Genomic DNA, 21,579 nt, shown 5'->3' with positions numbered 1-21,579 from the left:
TCAGCCTGGCCTCTCCGACTCCACCGTTCTTCCTCTGACTCGGTTTACGTCTGGGGATTATTTTACCGTCTCGATATTTGTTGAGCTTACTCAGCAGCATTCGAATGTAAACAAACAACTCGTAATCGTTGGCAACAAAAACGTGACTCTGCTGACTCTTTTATTACAAATGATGCTCTAAACTTTTGGTAGTGAATGATGTATTTAGTGTTTTTTTCTTTTATAACAGATGATGCACATATAAAAGAATTCGGATCAAAAACATCTGAAACAATCCCGTATTTTGACAGCTTTTATGGCTTTAAGTTGTTGTCTACAAGACTGCAAGTGTTTGTTTCAACATTCTAAGAAAACTGAAACACCGACGCCGCACCACAAGGTGGAGAGAGCGTCCACGTTTACAACTGATCAAAATACAGAGAAAGAATGTTCTCAGCTTGGCTACATGTTCTCCAAAAACGAGTTATTTTCAATAAGTGCACACAGTTTTCCTTCAGATGTCGATCATTTCAGCACATTTAAAGTTTGCCAGAAACAGGACCAGGAGAAAAAAAATGATAAAAATTAAAATAAATTTGTTTACTTGTCTGGTGGACAAAGTCAAAATGAGCGAGCACAGGACAGGCTACCTTGTTTCTGAAAATGTTTTCAAAATCTCCACTTTTTAAAGCGTTTTTTTTTTTTTTTTCTCACCCAAGTCTCAGTTTGAGTGTGGATGGGAGGTGCAAATGCAGCAGAAAACACCAGGGTTTTGAAAAATATCCAGAGTAGTGTGTTTGGGGCCTTAAGCTGGTAATATGGCTTCATGTTTGTGATATTATATGCATTCAAACTCTGCAATGTGCCCACTAATAACGGTTGGAAACGACTGTGTCTGTGACTAGATTACTGAGGCGCAGACTGACAAAAGTGAAAATAAAGAGTTTATTCCTGCAGCTAACACAGGTTTCAAGACATGAGGCAGCCACATTGGTCTTTTGGACAATCTTGCCTTTTGTTTTTCTTTACCAAACAAAACTCAGCAGGGCAGATAACTTGAAGTCCTCCTCATGCACCCATACCTCCCATCACACTCCCTGTCTGAGAAAGACGGCGCTTAAAAAGGCCTCCTGATCTGACTGACACACCTTCAGCTTCAATCAGAGCCTGGAAAATGTGGACATTTCTTTCTGGGACATAACCAAAGCCCGGGGGACCTCTGAGGTAACTGAGACTCAGGCCAGCGAGCTGTAAACTACAATCTGCCTCCTGTCATATTAAAAAAGGTCAACGAACTGTGAAGAAAACTCACGCTCGTTAACGAGACACCAGATTAAGACACACACACCGCAGTTCCTGCTCGTCAGCGCACTTTACAGGACTGTCGACGGGATTTATGATGAAAAATAAAGAAAAAGGGAAGAACAAATGTAACAGAAACCAAGATAAGAGAAAGGAGAAGTAGAGCTGAGTTATAAAAGTGACACTGAAGGTATTCCTGCTGCAAAGTGTTACTCTTTGAAATTCAGATGAGTTTTTTTCAGGATTATAATCGAGTTCTTCAGCGTTTCATTTAGAAATGAGCAAATTAAAATGTACGCCTACACATTCTTGTAAGCTGCGCTGTGATACTGATCACTACGGTATAATTGGATTTTTCAGGCAGAATGTATTGATTTGTGATCAAACTGTTATAAATGCTGTAAATTGTTCTAGGAGTTAAAGAATTAGGAGGGTAATAGATACATATTTGATCTTTTACTGTTTAATGTCAGAATACGCCATCAAGTGTCTGTTTTCCTGCTTTAAACTGATTTTATTTGTCAATTAGGGCCACACTCACACGTCCCACGGGTCATACGACTTCCTTTGGGGAATTCTGGGCTTTTATTATGTTTTGTGTGCAAGTTTTACTTTGAAGGGACAATCAAACCCGCTTGCACATTAAAATGTTTCTTCCACATAAAACCCTCAGAGCTGCAGTCAGTTATCTCCATGTTTGTAGATTTAGTTCAGCGATGCAGATCCTAACAGATGTGGCTTTTCTTCCCCATCTAGCTGTTTATGTAGATCATAAACAGCATTTTAAATTACCTTCATTCTACTCTGTAAACCAATCAAATACTTCGGACAGCTCATCGTTTAAAGGCAAAGCAGATATGTAACCAAAGTTCTACCTCAGATGAACTTGTTTTTACAAAACATGCTTTTTTATATAAACAAAAAGGGAAAAAAACCGAACAAACACGTAAGCCGCTTTCAAATTCATATTTATTGTTACATGTAAAGCACTTACTTGTAAGAGTAGACATGAACATGAGACCAAACTCAATTTGGCCTAAGTCAAAGATTATCATGAAGTTACTGTTTGTATTTGGTATTATGAGGAGAAAAAACAAACAAAAACAAAAGGAAAGTCTCAGAGCTCGAGTCGTCTTTGAGACCACAAGGCACAGCAGAAGCCAAAAGCGTCAGCCTGCTCCTCATCCAATGTACAGAAAATAAAACTATATTTATCCCAACACGACGCAGACCGGAAACCCTCAGAGACAGCATTTACAGAACGTCGCATAATAATCCCAAGGAACGTGACGAGCACGAGAATATAAAACTGCACGTCGCGTCGGTCTTCACCAAAAACTGACCTTAATATGGCTTCTGAATGCAGATATGAAGGCGCTCATGGTGCTACCTGTGAAGACGTGCTTTGACCTTCAGGAATGAGAGGACATGGTTGATTTTTCCTTTTCTTTAAATGTGTGCTTTCCTAAACATCCAGCCTTTTTTTTTTTTAACGTTTGGCCTTCTGATGCACATATTCATGATTAAGCAAAGTATTCAGGAATGTTTGTTGCTTCATCGAGGTCAGATTTTATCAGTCTGGGTGAAAATATGTAAACGACCTTGCAGCTGGAATTATGCGTCCTCAGTCCAAAAAAACAAAAAAAAACAAAAAAAAAACAGCATTTTTATGCATGAAGAGTAGTGCATATTGAGAGTAACGGGTTGAGAGCCATCTCTAGAGATGATAGTGCTGCCGCCTCACCTTCAATAAGAGAACAATACAGAATTCTTCAGGAAACACCTGTTAGTCGGAAGAGGCGGGGCTACATGCAGGTACAGGATTCTGACTCGTTTAAGATTTAAACTTCATTTCTGTAGCTTTGGGGGGAGCTTTTTCAAAAGGCTAACTGGCTGTGGGTTGAGAGGGTGGGGGTGGGAAGCGTCACGATTATCTCAGCTGGCCGTTTTAGACGCGCTTCATCCCCCGACCCATCAAGCAGGCAAAGACTGTCATCACCATCTTGGGTTTGACCTCCACAAGGTCATCCGGGAGGGCGTAGACCCGGGCTCCGATCTTCCTCGCCATAGAGATGGCGTATCTAGACAGGAGACAGATTTAACTGGTGAGCGACTGTTTCTCTGCAACCGGCATCGGCGGCTCGCGTTTGTCACCGAATGCTCACTTGGCGTTCTCGTGTTTGTCGTCCTCGGAGAGGCTGCCGGTTTTCACCAGCTCGAAGTTGACGCTGCGGGGCTGGATGGCATCTATCAGCTCCAGAACCGCCAGGCTGCTGCTGATCTCCTTATCCTGATCAACACACACACACAAACACACACACACACACAGAGGATCAGATGTAAGGACCATACAGCAGTTTAATTATCTGATTTTCCTGGGGGGTTATAAATGCTTCCAACGTGTTTTCAGGACGCTCACCTTAAAACTGGAAATACTGGTGGACTTTCCAGCCTCTGCCAGGGTTTGGTTCACCCACTTCACAATGATGTCGTCGTTTACCTTCTCCCCGTCGCCCAGGTCCTCCAGGACATTCAGCGTGTATCTGAAAGGGACCGGCTTTGTTGAAAAATAAACAACAGCGAACATCGTTCGGCTGCTAATGCTGTGCATTCGACAAAACCTGACAGCCAGAAAACCTAAAGCTAGAAAGCTAAATAACTGAAACATGATCAGCAGCTACGTTTGTGGAAACCTGGTCTCAACCAAAACATTTCAGGAATATTGACTTGTGCTAAAAATAAGGCTCCAATTTATACGACCCACAATTCTGGTGAAGTTAGGATGCTGTGGGCGGCTTTTAAGCGGTTGTAAACTTTTGCACACAGATATTCAACAGTTCTGACTTCTGCACCCGACTTACAAACTATTATTGGAATTTATGTGCAGCACTAATTAAATATGTTTATATTTTCATTAATCTTGAATTATAGATTTAGACATGCGTGTGAACACCCTCTGCACCCTCACATCCCAGCGTCTTGGCCAGGCGTTTTTTTTTTTTTTAATTTCATGATCACCTTCTCATGACCTGCCACATCAAAGCTAGAGTCAGGGTGGAGTTGCCGTCGTTCAGGTCCTGCCCGCCGATGCCAACTAGGGAGAATTTGGTCGATTTGCCCAGATCCACGGCGTAGTTACAGTTCTCCAACTGAGGGGTGGGGGCAGCATCATGCACAGGTCAGCGTAAGACAACCAGTTTCTGTTGTTCGCAAGGAGCAACGAAAAGGAAACCTGCTCTACCTTCTTCATGTTGGTTCCCAGTTTGGGGTAAGGGGGCTTGTTCACCTTGCTCCAGTCGACCTGGACTTTAATCTTCTCGTAGAGTTGAAAGATGACCATGGCGTCTTGTAAGTCTCTGTAGGAACATTGAACGGTGAACACCGCGTTAAATAAAAGGCACAGAAAGCGCCGCAGATGCGCCCAGACGGCATGGCACGTCGTCCAGTTTTTGTTCCGCCGGCGATACGTACATGTAGAGATGATTGACAGTTGGGCTCACACCCAGGGAGTTCATCCAGTTTCTAAACGTCCTCTCTTCTCTCGTCTCACCTGATTATGAGATTTAGACAATTTTAATAAGGATGCCAGTCATATTACAAATAGATTCTACATGAATCCCAAAAAGGGTTAAAAAACAAAGACGACTCGACTTCTGTTCTGCAGCTGAAGACGTTTCACTTCTCATCCATCTTAAAGCTGAGATGTTCTGAGAGCTCGAACTCCACACTCTCTCCTTTTTGAATTGAGAAAGCTCCTCGGATGAGAAGTCAAACGTCTTCAGATACAGAAGAGAAGTCCAGTTGTTTTGTTTTTTAACCTTTTTTGGATTTACCATGTCCTGGATGACTGAGAATCTACACCAGCGTATAATCTGCAGCTTCCAGTTCCCTTTTATTCTAAATTAAGCTGATAAGAGACGCTGTAGTTGTTTGGATCTGAGGGCATCTAAAAACCTGCTCCGTCTTTAAATCTGTAATGGAATCCTATTATAAATTCATGCAGTACAGATTTTTATCTTCATACCCACCCTCCAATAATCCCCAGTCGATGTCTTGGTTCTCGGGTTTCTTCAGCGCCGGGTATTTGTTGAACAGATTGGCGACGAAGGCGAGGTTAAGTTTGGGGTTCCCGCTGACGACGTCGGTTGGGGTGACGAACTGTCGACAGCCGAGTCGGTCGGCCTGCTGCAGCATTGCTTCGGCCCTCTTTAGGTCATCCTTCTCCTGAACACACACACACAGAGTCGGGTGAGAGGTGCAGCTGTCACCTCACCGGGCGGAGAAGATGCCCAGCTGTGAGCCCTGAAGCTTCCTTACGCTGAAGCCGGACATGTTGATGTCGATGCGCGGCTGGTCGTCTTCTGTGCCTTTTGGAGCGATTTGATTCAGAAGGTGGAAGTAAGCCCTGGAGTCCTGAGAAATAAACGCATTAAAATAAAAATACTAATAAGGAAACTAAGCACAGAGTATTAGCTGTCAAAAAATAAAACTGGATTAAATCAGAACAATAAAACATCAATATTTAAAACAAAAGCAAAACGCGTCAGAACACTTCTTCCTGCAGGTTGTATGCGGCCATATTATGAGCAAACTAAAGACAAAGACAGCTGTGGTCAGATCTTTCCATACGTTTATGGGTATAAATGTGATTAATTTCAGATTTTACAGCGTTGATTCGAACCAGGGTGGGGAGATTATACACCACACAGCTTCACTGGTTTGTCCAAACAACAATCAGGTGCACAAGTATGAATTTAGAGTGGATTTTCTCCAATCCACACATGTGTGTCAAGATGAACATTTCAAACCTAAGAGGACCGTACCGACTGTCGAGCATGGTGGTGGTAGTGTCATGCTGTGACACAAAGTGGACAGAATAATGAAGGTGGAGGATCAACAGCCAGGCAGGCGAAGCTTGGATAACATGAACACCCGTCGAAACCCTTTTTCTGATTGGATAAAACACGAATGCCCCGACCTCAACACTGATGAAAACTTGTTTAAAAAGACGGGTCAATTACAGGAAACCAACCAATTTTAACCAAACTTGACCAGTTCTCTTATAAAGAGTGGTCAAACATCCAACCGGAGTTATGCCAGCAGCTCGAGCCTGAATGTATAGAGGGATGAAAGTCAGCCTTAGAAAGACGGAGTACAGCTGTGTGAATGAGAGGGGGGACAGGCGGAGCAGTGAGGCTACAAGGAGCAGAGGTCACAAAGGTGCAGGACTTCAAGGACTCAGGGTTGACTGTCCAGGAGGACGGGGAGTGTGGTAAGAAGGTGAAGAAGAGAGTCCAGGAAGGATGGAGTGGATGGAGAAAAGTTTCAGGAGTGATTTGTGACACAAAGATGGCAGCGAAGGTCAAATGAAAGGTTTACAAGACAGTGGTGAGAGCAGCTGTGTTGGACGATTTGGAGACAAAAAGACAGGAGACAGAACTGGAAGTGGCACAGCTGAAGACGTTGAGGTTGTCCTTAGGAGGGACAAGGATGGACAGGATTAGGAATGAGACCATCAGAGGTACAGCACAGGTTGAAGGACTGGTAGATAAAGTTAGAGAGGCCAGACTGAGATGGTTTGAACATGTCCAGAGGAGGGACAGTGGGTATATTGGTAGAAGGATGTTAGAGATGCAGCTGCCAGGAAAGAGACAAAGAGGAGACATATGGATGCAGTTAGAGAGGACATGGAGGACAGAGGACACAGAAGACTGAGTTAGATGGAGGAGGACGACTGGCTGTGGAGACTCCTGAAAAGGGAACCGCCGAAAGAAAAAGAAGATTAGAAACAAAAATCATAAGAAATTCAAACTTCTTGTTTTTAAAAGTCACTGAAGTTGTGTGTTGTGTAATCATTCCACTCTGGAGAACAGAAAGGTTCAAAAAATAAATAAATAAAGAATAAAAAACTCAAATTAAAATGACATTCACGCCTATAATCTAAAGTTCTGACTGCTTCTGTGGACGCAACAACCACCTGTACACCTGCCTGTTTGATATATGGGGTGGAAGTCTTACAGCACATGGCCAGTACTTTTCCCTATCTAAACTTCCTCAGTGAAAACATGTTGTCAAAGAAACAGAAGCTCCCGTTTCACTTTAATTTCCACAAACTCGTCTGACTCGGCGTCAGCGTGAAGAGCACCCACTCGTGCCTATTTCTGGAGCAGCTGGGGTGGATGTTTGGGTGAGGCTGTGCAAACATCACTCAACTACTGGTCTCGTGTAGTGAAACAGAAAAGTGAATAATGGGTTTTTTTAGAAACAAGCTCTCCTGCAGGAAGCTTACTGTCACGTTTTGAACCTTAAACACCAGATCTGGATTCTGCTTCAGGGACAAGGCTCACTTTGATATCCGAGCTGAAGTTATTGATCTTCGGGTAGCCGGCGTTTTCCAGGTGATAGTTGGCCCAGCGCAGCAGCAGCTCCTCTGGCGACAGCTTCATCAGGTCCTCTAAGGTCTCGCCATCTTTCAGCAGGGCCGCCAACGCTGTCGGGGAGTGGTAATGATCGGTTAACCTGCTCGCCAGCAGACCAGCCGGCCCCTTCCTGACTGCGCTTAAACACACGCTGCGGAATGGTGACCTCGCCCCGTACCTTCGTTTCTGCTGAGCTCGATGTCGGCAAACAGGCCGATCTTGATGATCTGCCACAGCAGGCCCAAGACCAGATGGGGCTTCCCTTCTTTCAGGTCTAAAGCGCCGATGTTCACCACGTGGCAGCCGATGGCGGACGCAGAGTTGAGCGCCAGGTTCAGATTCTCCTAGAAGGTACAAACCAGCAATGTTAGAACGTCTGAAGGATATTTATACTGTACATATTTAGAAAAAGACTGACCTGTGTCGTAAACGCCGTCAGCTTCTTCTTATTGATGGTTCTCTCATCAATAGTGTCCGGAACCGACAGGTTGATCATTTTGCTGTTTGAAGATGAAAATAAATGTCAATATTTTACACCACAGATATGCATAAATGACATCACTGTTAGTGTTAAAAACAACATGGCGTATCTAATTTCTGACACACTTTGAGGACCAAAATATTTAATTTCTTTACCTTCTTGTAAACACTGTGTTTTTCATTTTATGGCTGTAGTAATCAGATACATGTATATTAAAAAAAAAAATCTGCATACCTGGATCATACTTTCTTTTTTCTTTTAGGAGCGTATTAAAATTAATTTGACTTCAACCACAAAGCTTTTCTGACTAAATCCTGTTGACATTTTTTAACAATTTAACTGTAATTCAGACAAACAATTTGGCATCTTTGGAGCTCCATACCAGGGAATAAAATAAAACAAAATCAAGTTTGTTTGACTCTTCTTTGGTGTTAAATGCTGCCTTTTGCCAAGCAGCCCCGTGTGAACTACATTTACAGTGACGTTTCAGATTTAGCTACAAAACTTTAGAGGTATTTTGATCAGTCAACTAATTTCCTAATATCTTGATCCAGGTACAGATTTATTTTAAATAAATATAGTATCTTATGATTCTTAGTGAATCGACACAGACTAGTCTACCTCCACCACAAAACGAAGTAGAGCGGGAAGCAGCCGTGTGTGACTTTGTGTTATTAGGTGACGTGGAGGAGGACAGGAAGCCTCACCAGAGGACAATACCGTCTCCCAGGGCCGAGAACAGAGCGTCTGTGTTGGGATCCATGGGAAGGACGTGCTGACAGTCAGGATCCTTTTCCAGGGCAGTGTTGATCCAGTTCACAAAAGCGTATCGCTCCTCCTCTGTGAGAACAACACGCATTTGTTAGCAGCAAAGTAATCATTTTTCTGCCACATTATCACCCATAGAGACTCGTTACAGAAGGTCACTTGGTCCATTACGGGTTTCTTCCTCTGCAGCTGAACTGCTGAGGGTTCAAAGTCAAACAGCCCACAACAAACAAACAGCAGCCGCGTCACCTACCAGAGTATGAGTGTTGTGTCCCTTCGCTCGACAGCTCCGACGTTCCACCGATAGCCAGGATGCCCTCTTTCCTGTTGATGGCCTTAAGGAAGGTTTTTGCTACTTCACTGCCCTTCAGGTCCTTGACAATCTGAAATAATATTAAAAATAATTAAAGAACAATAACCAATATGGCTCTAAAATCCTACATTAATCTTTAAAAAGACGACTCCGGTTTTTAGGTAGTATGATTCCGAGGAAAGGTTGTGAACAAGCATCTTACCTGCTGTAGATAGCTCTTTCAGTGAACTCGGTTCGGAGAAACGGGGTTTAATTCTGACCAGACTGACGAGCTAACGGCTAGTCTGAGCGGGACCAAAGAGGACTGATGTGGTCTCAAAACAACCCTAGTCTACAAAAAATAATTATAGTTCATTCAAACTGTACTTTACAAGCCCTTGATATCACCATGCCTGGTTATGTGCAAGCACAGAGAGCAGCAGCAGCAGCTAGCTGTAGCACTTCCTGCAGGAATATCATAATTTCCCTACTAAAATAACAGTCTAACGCAAAACTGACGACAATGTGAAAGTTTATAAACTAGTGTTAGTGTTGTAAAAGGTTTTTTTTTTTTAAGATTTGGCTTCCCCACTCTGACTAGCCTTTAGCTCGTCAACCCAGACAGTATTAAACTTTTTATTTCTCCAAGCTGAGGTCGTTCCTAACCTTCCCACAGAGCCCCAATTCAAACCACGCGAACTCCTGCATTAATTCTTCCATTTACACATTTTTATACGCAGAGAACTGACTGTGTTGAAGATAATTAACCACGAAAGATACTAAATCAAAAATATCTCAAACTCATTTACATCATTTGAGCAATAATGATTAAAGCTGTGTTCCATTTAAACTAATGTTTCACAGCTGCTAAATTATAGCTTATTTGTCACGATAGTTTGATTGGTGCAACTACAGCAGATATCTTTATTGTATTTTGAACATTTCTAATATTTTCCTTTTATCCACATCTGTGCTGACTAATGCAATTAAATGAATCACCACTGCAGGAGGTTGTACCACCAAAAAAAAACCTGAACACTACAACAGAAAACTTTATATTGACGAATACTTCTTTGACTTTTCGGCTCCTAATGTGAGTTGTGTGTGCTCAGGGGTGAAGCTCAGCTAAATTTGAACTGAACTTTAAACGCCTACAGACCATCACCTCTGCTGGTGACACTTCACTGTTGTCGGAAAAACACCGGATGAACCTAAACCAACCTGTTCTTTATTTAAAATGAAATCAAACCGACTCAATTGCGCCACTAAACAGACTCGCCCAACTAAAGTCCACAACAAGCCAGGTGTATACAGTTTACACAGAGCTTTAACGCTGAAAACTGATCCACGTGCTTCGGTCTTCTGTTCACACTCCAGCATCTACAGCGCCAGTCGAAGAACGTGGACACACTGATCTGTTTAACATTAATGGGAAGATGTCCCCAGCTGCTGATTGAAGCAGAACACCTGAGAACGCCCACATCTGTAATACTCTGTGGTATTTAGACACAGTCAGAAACACCTCCAACCATCGTGCTGTTCCAGAAGACACCACCCTGACCTTATCTGTTATACAAGGTTGACACGAGGAGGATAGTTACCTACAACTTATAGGTTTGTACTGGATTTCTGTAGGAACATTACGACACTTCAGAACCAGGCAGCAACATCTGGGCTTGACAGTAAAGTCAACTCTCGCTCACATTTAAAACAAAAGCATAACAAATACAAATAATAAAAAAAGGTTCAAGTATAGGTTTTGTCTCTTTTGCAGCTCAACAAGTGGTTTTTCACCAGTGAGCTGAAACCTGGATTCATGCATTTCATCCTGGCCTCGTGTCACAGGCGTGGCGAGCGTACCCTCCGGTTCTCAGTAAGATGCATTCTTTTCACATTACCTCCAACTACAAAAATCCAAGATGACGACTGCAAGGTGCTGAACGAGAGGCTTTAAAATGACAAAACCAGCAAGTGACACGAAGGTGGCCATGGCCAGCTTTTACCTGAAGCTTTTTTGCTGCAGATCAATAAAACATGAGATGCGTTCCTCTGTTCTGTACTGTAAAAATCTAACTGAATGAGAAGCAGTCAGGTCATTTCTGCCAGAGCGAATGAGTAATACTTCTGTTGACCACCTCAACAGCAGTAGAAACGAAAACAGAGCTTTCTGAGAAGAATCAAGGTCAGCTTTGTGAGCAAACAGCTGATCGGGTCATATTTCATCACGTGGATGTGTCAAATGAGTGAATACATTATAAGCAAATCCACAAAACATGATCACAACAAACATCACCAACATATGTGACTCGTGCTGCAAGTGGAAATGAGTTTGCTAACACGTATGTCTTCAGAAATGTTCCTTTGTCTTATAACCCTCATCATTTCCTTTAAAACTGACCAAATAAAAGTCGAGTTTTCAAAACGGCAGTCCTGTAAAAGCTAGCTTGTTGCCAGGGCAGGTGATAAATCGATAAATTTCATTAAACCACGCATCGATTCGAAGCTTGTGAGATGGAGAATTTGAAAATAATCACTCAATATTGAAAAATTCCTCACTGTGACTCATTTTGGCAGCACAGGTTATGACCATGATTTCTGTGAATCGCTGTGTACTTCTGATGGTGCCTTCTTTTAAAACAGTTCCTAATAGGTAATCAACAAATAAAACAGTGATCTTTTACTAAATGGTGTTCTCCTGAATCATCTTTTCTTGTCGTGTCAGTGCTCTCCTGGTAGCTCCTGAGGCAGCCGAGGCCACTCCGCAGACAGGAAATCTTTCCTCACTGGCATGAAGGCATGAAGCCAATCAATCTGCTGAAAGGCTGAGCCGACACGATGATTCACCGAGTCAGGGCGCCGAGTCGATGGCTTCATGACAGCATTTGACCTGCGGTTTACTACGCGTATAATCTAAGCTTTACAGCGCTGAGAGTGCGGGAGTCAGCATGTCATTAAGGTGAACAGAAACAAGAAAACGAGAGCGCTGCTTCTGTCACCCTCCAGACCAACGTCTAATCTTAACATTAAAACAGACTCAACAACGCAGGCCGGAAACACGAGAGTTCTGCGCGTCTTATCAGCAACGCACGACACGCGTGAGCAGCTCTGATAACACGCATTGTACGGGAACATGGCCGACACTTCCTGCAGCTGAGGTTATCAGCGCTCCATCAGTGACCTCAGCCCTGCAGGAGTTACTGAGACTACAATGAACTATGCAGCTGGGCGAGGTAGTTTTTAATTTTTTTTTTTAAAAAGCAGCAGCAGTCTTTGTCACAGACTCACATTATGTTACCAGATTACATTTCTTAAGTGACAAAAATGACCACAGCTTTGTCCAGATGATACACATTTCAATCCCACGCTGTAAATTTAGCAAGAAAATCTGTATTTTTCCTTCTTAAAAACACATGATAGCGATGTAAGGTGTGTTTAACTCGGGCTGTGAAGGTAAAAACCTGCTTGGTGGAGTGGCGTTCTCTTGTTGAAGCACACACATGTGGTTCGTTACAGCAGCTTTTATCAGCACTGGACTGAAAATCCCACCTATCCTACGTTAAAAATAAATAAATCAGGTCTTCTCAGACCAAAAGTCCTAAACGTTACATATAGTAGTGCTAATTTTAAAACCAAAAAGGCTGTTTTGGTTTGACCACCTTAACTTGGCTTGGGATTTTTGGCTCTTTAGGCCTAATGACGGCTCCCTCATCACTCCTGACAGAAAAACAGGAGCTCCCTTCACTTCTCTGACCTCACTTCCACATTCCTGCATGTTTGTGTTTGTGGCCATTAACTCTGTCCTGCGTGGAGCTGAGGAGGTTTCCACTCGTTTGGCAGCGGTGCTTTTAGGTACAACAGAAGACAAAGACCGTTTCATAGTTTTACATCAATTAAAGCAGGTGCTTAAGTTTTACCAGGCAACAAACACAGACACGAACTCCTCCGAGCTCTAACGTACCGCCAGGAATTCAGTGAAGGTGATCTTGCCGTCCTGGTTGCGGTCCAGTTTCTGGAGCATCTCTCGTAACATGTACCCGGGCAGGGGGTGTCCGGCGTCTTTCAGGAGCTCGCCGAGTTCGTAATCGTTCAAATGCCCATTGTGGTCCAGATCTGAAGCAGAGGAGACAGAGGCAGGATCGATGACACAAACGCAACTTTTACTAATCATTAGGTCTTTGAAGTGTCCGGAGTGGCAAAAAGAAAAGGGAGCACTTTCAACGATTACATTAAAAAGGAAACTGTTACTTTACTCTGGGTGTTACTCACCAGCTTTCTCAAAGATCTCCCTCATCTCCTCCTCCTCCTCCTTCGTTATTTTTCCAGACATTTTTCTGGGATTGACCAGGCGTGGTCAGGCAGAAAAAGGTGACTGCGGAGAGAGAGGAAAATACATCATCAGGGTCTTACAGAACCAGCGGGAACAAACTGAGACGAACTCATCCAGACTTCTGCATGTCTTCAACAAGCCGAGGGATCTGATTAAAAGTCAACCACGGGCCTCCGTCAGGTCTCCCGCCACACCAGCTTTTCCAGGAGCGCTTGCTTCACTTCATCGGAGCAATTTCCTGTTGCCTCCATTGTGTAGCAACAAGCCCTTATTGTAATAAAACTGCCCACAGAGCTTTCACCAGAACCACCTCTGGATTATTTACATACTTTTCATAAATTTGCTTACAGCACAGCACATCTTGGGAAAACTTAACACTTTCATTATTAGGCTTTAATATTTCCAGCCCTTTGAAATTGTTTCAGTAACCGTGAGTGGTGCGTGCAGTAAAAACAAACAAAAAAAAGCAGATAAATGCTGCAAACCTTTTGCGTGACATTCAATAGAGAACCAACTTAAACACGCAAAGATTCAGGCCACAAAGTGAGTCATTTTGAAAGACAAAAAAACCCCCTTTGTGCTCCCAGACTCTGCTGAGGCAAAGCAAACGTCTGGAAATCTCAGAGAGAAAAAAAAAAGGAGTTTTCACTCGGTGCCTGCTTCCCGTTCTGGAGGAATGCTCGAGGCCTGGGCAGATCGGGCTTCGCTCACAAAGAGGCGAGCAGGGTGTGCTGCCTCGCTCTCAGCAGGGTAAAAACTGGTACGATGGCATTCCTCTTCGGATGCACAAAACGAGGTTTACGCAACGGGCGAGTAGGGGGATCCGAGACTTCGCCTTGCTTTCAGGGGGAAAATGTTGATCATTTGGGAGAAATCCTGGAACTAAAAGATGCCTGGCTTTCGTAACGCCGAATGCTGAAACCATAAAGACAGCAAAAACACTAAAAATAACTCGTTTTGTGGCAAAAGCTGCTAGGCAGACAATAATAGCAACAGAAGTTGCTGAAAAAGATGAATCAGTGGCAGCCATGCGGTCCCCGAGGTGTGACTCAGTTCCTATTAATCTTTCCGACAAACCAAACAAAGGGATGAATTTAACCCAAAGTGCAGACCGACTCTGAGCAACAAGAGATTAGCAGCTTTAACCGGCCACGGCGCAAACAGGGGTAACTTTTAAACGCCTTGTCATGAATCTGAGGGAAAACAGTGTTTGTGCTCACAGAGGAACATCAAATCAGGGCATTACAAAGTCCTGACCGTACGATCGGGGAAAACAACGATGCCCGCGAGGCTATATTTAACTTTTCTCCCAAAAGGATGTGAAATGTGGCCGCTGAAGTTGGCGCAGCTGCAACGAGCGCTGACAAACATTACTTCACTTGGCAGCCCACCCACCCCCGCCGCCGTCCGTCACACCCTCGACAGAGGCCGAGTGGACGCACCAGAGGGGGGTTAAGTACACGGAGCGAGGGCACAGATGGCGGCAGACAAATGCGAGCCGAATCGCTGGTGGCGTGGAAGAATGGAGGGGTTTGTGATCGCCGCCACAGATGCGGCAAATAGACCCCCCCCTGGGGGGAAAAGTGAGATCGGAGTGTCAGGCGCCAAAGACAGTTGGTCCCTTTGACAACTGGACGGTGAGCGGGGAGGAAAATAAAAAAAAAGTAAAGTAAAATCATCTCCAACCGAGCTGCAACATCGGTGAAAACAGCAGCAGAACATGAGAACAACACTGCTGAGTTTCCTCACAGCTAAAAGCACATAATTACTGAGAACGAGCTGCCAAATATGTAACTGGATATCTTTAAATGAAATCAAGGGAAAAAAAATAAGAAAAGAAAACAAATCCACTTGTTTTCAGTCGTTTTCGGTCACGGGATATGTAGCTGCTCCCTGCAGGATGAACATGCTCTGTAGTCCTCTTTAAAAGGGATAGTTCAGTCATTTTGAAGTGGGGTTCTGTGGAACAGGGTGAGCATTTAATATCTCACCTGTTGGAGATGGCTCACAAGCTGGAAAAGAAAAAATAGACTAGGTTTGATAAGACTGATGAGCTAACGTCTGACTCGACCAGAGCTGAGATAAAGACGAGGTCGACCGTTAACGTCTTACTCGTCAAAATTTTGTCGCAGTCCATGCAAATGCCATTTTAGAAACCGTTCCACCGCCGCCAGTTTCACATTACGAGCTTATTTAGGCAGAAGTCTTTGGTTATTTGCAAACACGGACAGCGGGAGGATCCTTCTGCCAGGAGCGGCGTAATGCTTCTGCTGGAATAAACGCGTGGCGCAAAAACCGAAGACTTTGCAGAGGTTTACGAAACGACGTTAACACAAGCCAACGTGAAGTTTCCAAGACTGGAGATGTTCTAGGGACGCCACAGTCTGCTTCGGAAAAGAGTTGGCACAGATTACACGTTATTAGCTCATCACCAGAGAAGAGGGCCCACTTCCTAAAGCAGGCCGTTTCATCTTAAAACTACTTTGATCTTTATAACTTCATAGCGTTTCATTTGAACCTTCAGCAGTGGCAGATTTGGTTTGATGTCATGTTGGCAACAAAGACTATATCATGGCAACGAGGCGTACTAAACAAACAGCTTATTTAGAATAAGGAAATAAAAATTTACATTTCATTTAAATCAATGTTTGACAGAAATTCAACAACCCTCTGTGATGAAACCCTTTTTTTTAAAAGCAGTAAAAACTGTTGCCTCGTGTTACTCAAAGCGGAACGGGAACGTAAACCTGCTCCAACTTTAAAGAACTTCGTAAAGCTTTGCCCAGCTGTCAACCTTAGGTTGTGTGGTTAGTCCTGGAGAGAGAGAGACGATGTTCCTGAAAGGGCCCAGGCTGTAGCAGAAGTGCTACAGCTGGCCGCCGCCGCTGTTTGTGCTCGCAAACGACCACAGAATTCTCTGTAAATGTCCTTTTATGAAGCGGAGTTTGCGTGAACCACAGTGAAATTTAGCTGGTTTTAAGATGGCAGCAATACACTTCAGTCTTAGCTTCGTTCAAACTAGCCGTTAGCTCATCGGTTCAGTCTCCAAACTGTTCAAAAAAAGATATTAATTGTTCATCACATATCCAAAGAACGGCTGAACTACTCCTTTAAGTATCATTTAGACACACATTTTTTCCCCTCAGGGTCCTAGCTTTTAACTGTCAAAACAAAAAGAGAAATCAAATAAAATAAAAAAACAAAAACCACCCTGTTGACGCAGTTCGCAGTGGCCTTTGGTAGATTTGATGGAGCCAATTAAAAAGCGCAGGGCTGCTCCCAGATGGCTGCGTTCAGTGGGAAGGGCCGACACACCCCAGCCAGCCAGCGTTTCATCCACAGTTACGTGGGAAATGTGAAGCACACAAATAGCGCGGGCACCCTTCCCAAGTGTGGTCACGTTCAAATGCACACACCCTGCACACAGTCTGCAAGAACATGGACATAGTTTAAAAACAACAACAACAACAAAAAACTCACTCGCAATCGGCTGCAGATGTGAAGCAAAACTGAGTCACACCAACCGTTCAGTGCCTCTTCAGGCTGCGGACGAGCACAGGCGGACTGACAGGTAAGGGGGAGGGGAAGGACACAAACGCTGTGTGTGGAAGTTTACACAACTCTGACATTACGCACAGCTGGAAACACAACACCCTGGACTCCTTAAGGGGGTGGGGGGTGTAAAATTCTCACAAGCCGGATTATTGCGACGATATTCAAATTAAGCCGTGGCTCGACAGGTTTTGTCCGAACCGCAAGCAGCTGTTCGTTGTCACATTCTTCCTGCGAGGCACAACCGTCGCCGAATGAAAGCGTGCAGCCGTGAAATAGAGAAAGCTATTCTGGCCCAGTCGTCAAAACAAGAATCCACATAAGCAGCCACTTTACAATGTCCTTATATAGGTTACCCAAAAAAGAAAAAAGGTGTTGCTGAATCAGTTGGGTTGGCCACAGGTGAGCAGCCACACCTACAAACGCCTGTCCTTACTCAACAAGAACACAGAGACACGTTCGCCTTTTAAGGACCTGCAGAATCAGACGGCACACACCGGACAAACCCTCCGCCTGCTCGAGTCAGGACCAGGTCAAAAAGCACCAGGTTATCTGGAACTTTCCGCGATGCTGTCAAGTCGGCGTGACTCAAGGGAGGCTGTCCGTACTCCACAATCAGCAGCCGTGTCACACGAAACCAGCGGACGAATTCTAATGAAACTCTCAGAAAGCAAATCACTGGGCGAACGTCTACAACTCGTTAGCTCAGCCCAATTCAAGATGGCCTCTATAGCTGGTCGACTTTAACCAGCACAGAAAAACAGCTACAGCTCAAACGCTAACGGATCACCTGGATTCCTTAAAGAAATGCTTGTCTGTTTAATTGAAAAGAGAGAAATGATTCACCACGTTCAGGTATTCGATGACAATTATGTTCAAAAATAAAGTAACTTGATTCCTTTTATTAAAGGCGCACGGTTTAGGACCCTGAGATTACAGAAAGCAGAGCAACCTGTTCATCCCTACAGGTAGAAAACAAACTTTGACTACACCTCCTCCTCCTCCTTCCTGACGGTCTGGTTTGTCTTTACAGTGATAACATCAGACACGTAATGTCTGCGGAAAACACAAGACGGCTGCTCATCTCACTCTGCTGCAAAAAGGGAGATATTATTGAAGCCATTGTCAAGCATACCACACACACACGCCCACTCATTCATTCTGACCACACCTGCCAGGTTAACTATGTTGAGTAGTAGCTTTTCTTCTTCTCCCAGTGAAAGCGAACAACACAAAACCACCTCCAACGGATTGTTTTCTTGAGAAACGAGCGTCAGCATCACCCACTGAAGCGTCTGCACTGTGGAGCGACTGTAATCACAACACCCCCCCTGTATAAAGTCAAAACATTCTTTCACGTTACGATGCGGGTTCTCCTGACGGGGCTCAAACAGCCTTGTTGTTCAACCTTGTCCCAGTCGCGATCCACAATCGGGAACCCAGATGTTGAAAACGCTGCAGTTGCAGATGGACTCCAGGAAAAAAAATAATCTGGTAAATCACTCAGTGCAGTAAACAAGTTAACACAGACCACTGTTGAGCAAAAAACTAAGTGAGGATGACTAAGGTGCTTTTAAAATATTCGCCTAAGACTAAAAAAACAAACAAAAAAAACAACAAAAGGCGTTATAGTGTTAAACTATGAGCCACAAAATCCTGCTTTAGAATAAAAGAGAAGTTGCACACAGAGGGGAAGTCATTCAGCTTAAAGTTAATTAATAATAGCAATAGACAAGGTGAATAAGACACATTCTGTCAAAAGGTGGCAAAATATTACCTTTTAAAAGCTTTATAAACAGGCATCTGGTGGGTGTACCAGGAAAATATATATAAAAGAGACTAGCTCCACCTATACATCCTCCTCCTGTGAGTTTATGAGTGACCCACCCAAATAACACTCACATTTCTAATTCAGATATTACATAAAACAGAAAAAAAGAAAAATCACCAAAACACCTACTTTTTGTTATTATTTTCAAAGCATGCGCATCACTTTACACTTCATGCTCAGTCGCTATTTACTTTCTTTGTCAGCGCCTGAGTTTACTTCTTTTAAATGTTGCTTTGCCACAGTTTAAAGAGGTGAAACAAGTTTGGCATTTGGTGGCTAAGGTGGCGTGAGGAGGATGAATAAGCTAATGAAGGTGTGGCTAATGCTAGTCGGTTAGCGACGGACATGCAAGTTTTCGGCGGCAGGAAACTATCCCTGTTTACTCTTGGACCTCCATCCTTCGTACGGAAGGTTACGGCTGCCTCGTGAACAACAACAACAACAAAAAAGGACAAATTACGACAAAAAGCACCCTTTCTACGCGCGCTACTGAGGCCAGGTTTAGCTGTGAGAAGTTGCTGGGCGAGAAAGTTGCCAGTTGGTACTCACTGTCGGTGCGCCCGAATTTCCAGACGGCGTCCAGTTTGGTGCCCTGCCTCCTCCACGTAGAGACAAAAGTAGACGCCAGGAATGTTGGCCCCGCCCCACCGGTGACGTCACCCGAACGCTCTGCGGGTATGGAGGGCTGTTAGTGCCCAAACTCTACATGAAGTATTTTTGTTGTTGTTGAAAGATTTGTACAAACAACAACGCAGTAATACAAATAAGTATTCAAATACAAATCGGATATAAAATGCATAGGCTAAGAATGGACAACAGACTAAAAATGAAAGGAGAAAAAAAATAAAAACAAAAAACTACAAAACTGCCAAATTCTGTTCTACAATAATGCTGCAAAGTTTCTTAGCATTAGGGTTCACCATTACTTTAAAGGCTTTTACATAACATGGAAACTCTTTGAGAAAAACACAAAACTTAGGAGACATTTTCTTACATTTGGATTTGTGTATATATGATTTCCCAAGAATTAGAACAATGTTCACCAAAAGGGAGGTAGGATAAGACCAAAAACAATGTTTTTCTGACAGTTTTCTCAGCTGAGAAAATTTTGTCTGTAACCATTTAAAAACTCTATGTAAAATGAAATGAGATAAACTAAAATACACTTATTAAAAAAAAAAGTATATATTTTTGGTGAATACATGTGATTGTTATGGTGGCCCTAGAGTGCAAACTGCAACAACAAATCACTAAACACAACTACAAATTGAAACCACAAGGACATCTTAAAAAAACACAATGACATTACCCTCCCAGAAGAGGTAGATACCAGTGGGAAACATGAGACATCGCTAAATGCATGATGGCTCCGTTTGGCTTTTGGACCTGAAGTTTCATAATTAGTCCTGAGCATGTCCAGTGTCATCTTGTATGTCCTGACTCAAAATATTCTCGAATAGCGGCAGCTACAGCTACATTTGGGTCACCGGTAACATTTTAAAAACTTGTTTCAGGCAGAGAAACATCCGGTGCAAAAGCCAAACGGCACCATCGTCCAATCGGCGATGCCTCATGTTTCCCACTGGTACCTACCTCTTCCGGTAGTTATGTTTTTTAATTTGTAGTTGTGGTTAGTGATTTGTTGATGTGGTCTGAACTTCAGGGCCACTGTAGATTGTTGTCTACATGTTACATTCACATACAGTACTGTGCACAAGTGTTTAATCCCAAAGGGATAGTCCAGTCAACTTTAAAGCAATGTTATGTCCAATAGTTATCCATGCTTTTACCTTATCTGCTGTGACATCTGTTATAGAGCACAGACTGTGAAGTTAGAGACAAAACTTTTCATGAAGGCTGCGCTAATTGTAAGCCAAAAACGGACCTGATTTTTATCATTTTTCAGACTTAGAAAACAACTCTTTCTCAGAAGCAACATGCTGGTGCGAAAGAACACTACATTAGCTAATATTAAGCCTCTGCACGTTTGCACAACACTGTTGGTTCGGTTTGTCGCTGTTTTCTTAACAGGTGGTAGGACTTGAATGCATGCGTGCGAAGTGTAAATAAACCGTGTATATGTCGAGGCTGCTGAGTGTATCAGTCTGTTTAATCTGCGCATCTAGCCAGTCAAAGGTTTACTCAACTCCCAGAAGAGTGATTTGTAAAGAGTCAGCAGCATACACTTTCTATGTATGAGCCGCACACCGACATCTGTGTAGCAACATGGATGTTGTTTGGTTACATTAAAAGTGACAAACTGTAAAAAAACAGGTGTCATGCATAAGAGTAGAGGTTTAATGTTAGCTAATGTAGCTTCTTTCATGCTGATATGTTGCTTTTGAGAAAGAGGTCAGTTAAAAAGCCTGAAAGATGATCAAATCAGGCCTTTGTTTGGCTAGCCATTAGCTTAGCCTGGAAGAAGACTTTTGCCTCTTTCTCCACACTGCAGCCTGTCTGACTGATGTCACAGCTAATAAGGTACTAAATACTGATAACTATTAGACAAAACATCACTTCAATGTTGACTGGACCTTAACGCCTTTCTTTATCTTTTGCGTCCTGTAAGCCAGACTATCTTGTATTTTTTTAAAAGCGCTCTTGAATGATGTTTTATTAGGATTTCTA

General features: G+C 43.3%; 1 protein-coding gene across 3 annotated transcripts; it reads right to left on the bottom strand.

Moving 5' to 3' along the window:
- Positions 1-2,232: 2,232 nt before the first annotated feature.
- Positions 2,233-19,634, bottom strand: pls3 (plastin 3 (T isoform)). 3 transcript variants are annotated; one of them, XM_017435550.3, is made up of 16 exons: positions 19,501-19,634; positions 13,508-13,610; positions 13,200-13,351; positions 9,203-9,332; positions 8,889-9,021; positions 8,119-8,200; positions 7,879-8,044; positions 7,629-7,771; positions 5,599-5,694; positions 5,310-5,505; positions 4,753-4,831; positions 4,523-4,637; positions 4,300-4,430; positions 3,701-3,824; positions 3,447-3,571; positions 2,233-3,362 (listed from the first exon to the last, which is right to left on the bottom strand). In XM_017435550.3, the coding sequence occupies exons 2-16, from the start codon at positions 13,566-13,568 to the stop codon at positions 3,230-3,232; spliced, it is 1,866 nt and encodes a 621-aa protein (XP_017291039.1). In that variant the 5' UTR covers positions 13,569-13,610; positions 19,501-19,634; the 3' UTR covers positions 2,233-3,229. The 3 variants fall into 3 exon arrangements, with proteins under 3 accessions (XP_017291039.1, XP_037834873.1, XP_017291040.1); XM_037978945.1 differs by lacking the exon at positions 19,501-19,634 and adding an exon at positions 18,292-18,757; XM_017435551.3 differs by lacking the exon at positions 19,501-19,634 and adding an exon at positions 17,049-17,413.
- Positions 19,635-21,579: the final 1,945 nt, after the last annotated feature.

This window comes from Kryptolebias marmoratus, linkage group LG13 (assembly GCF_001649575.2).
Source record: "Kryptolebias marmoratus isolate JLee-2015 linkage group LG13, ASM164957v2, whole genome shotgun sequence".
NCBI lineage: Eukaryota > Metazoa > Chordata > Actinopteri > Cyprinodontiformes > Rivulidae > Kryptolebias > Kryptolebias marmoratus.
The sequence above is the reverse complement of the archived record's forward strand: the minus strand, read 5'-3'. Positions and strand labels throughout refer to the sequence as shown.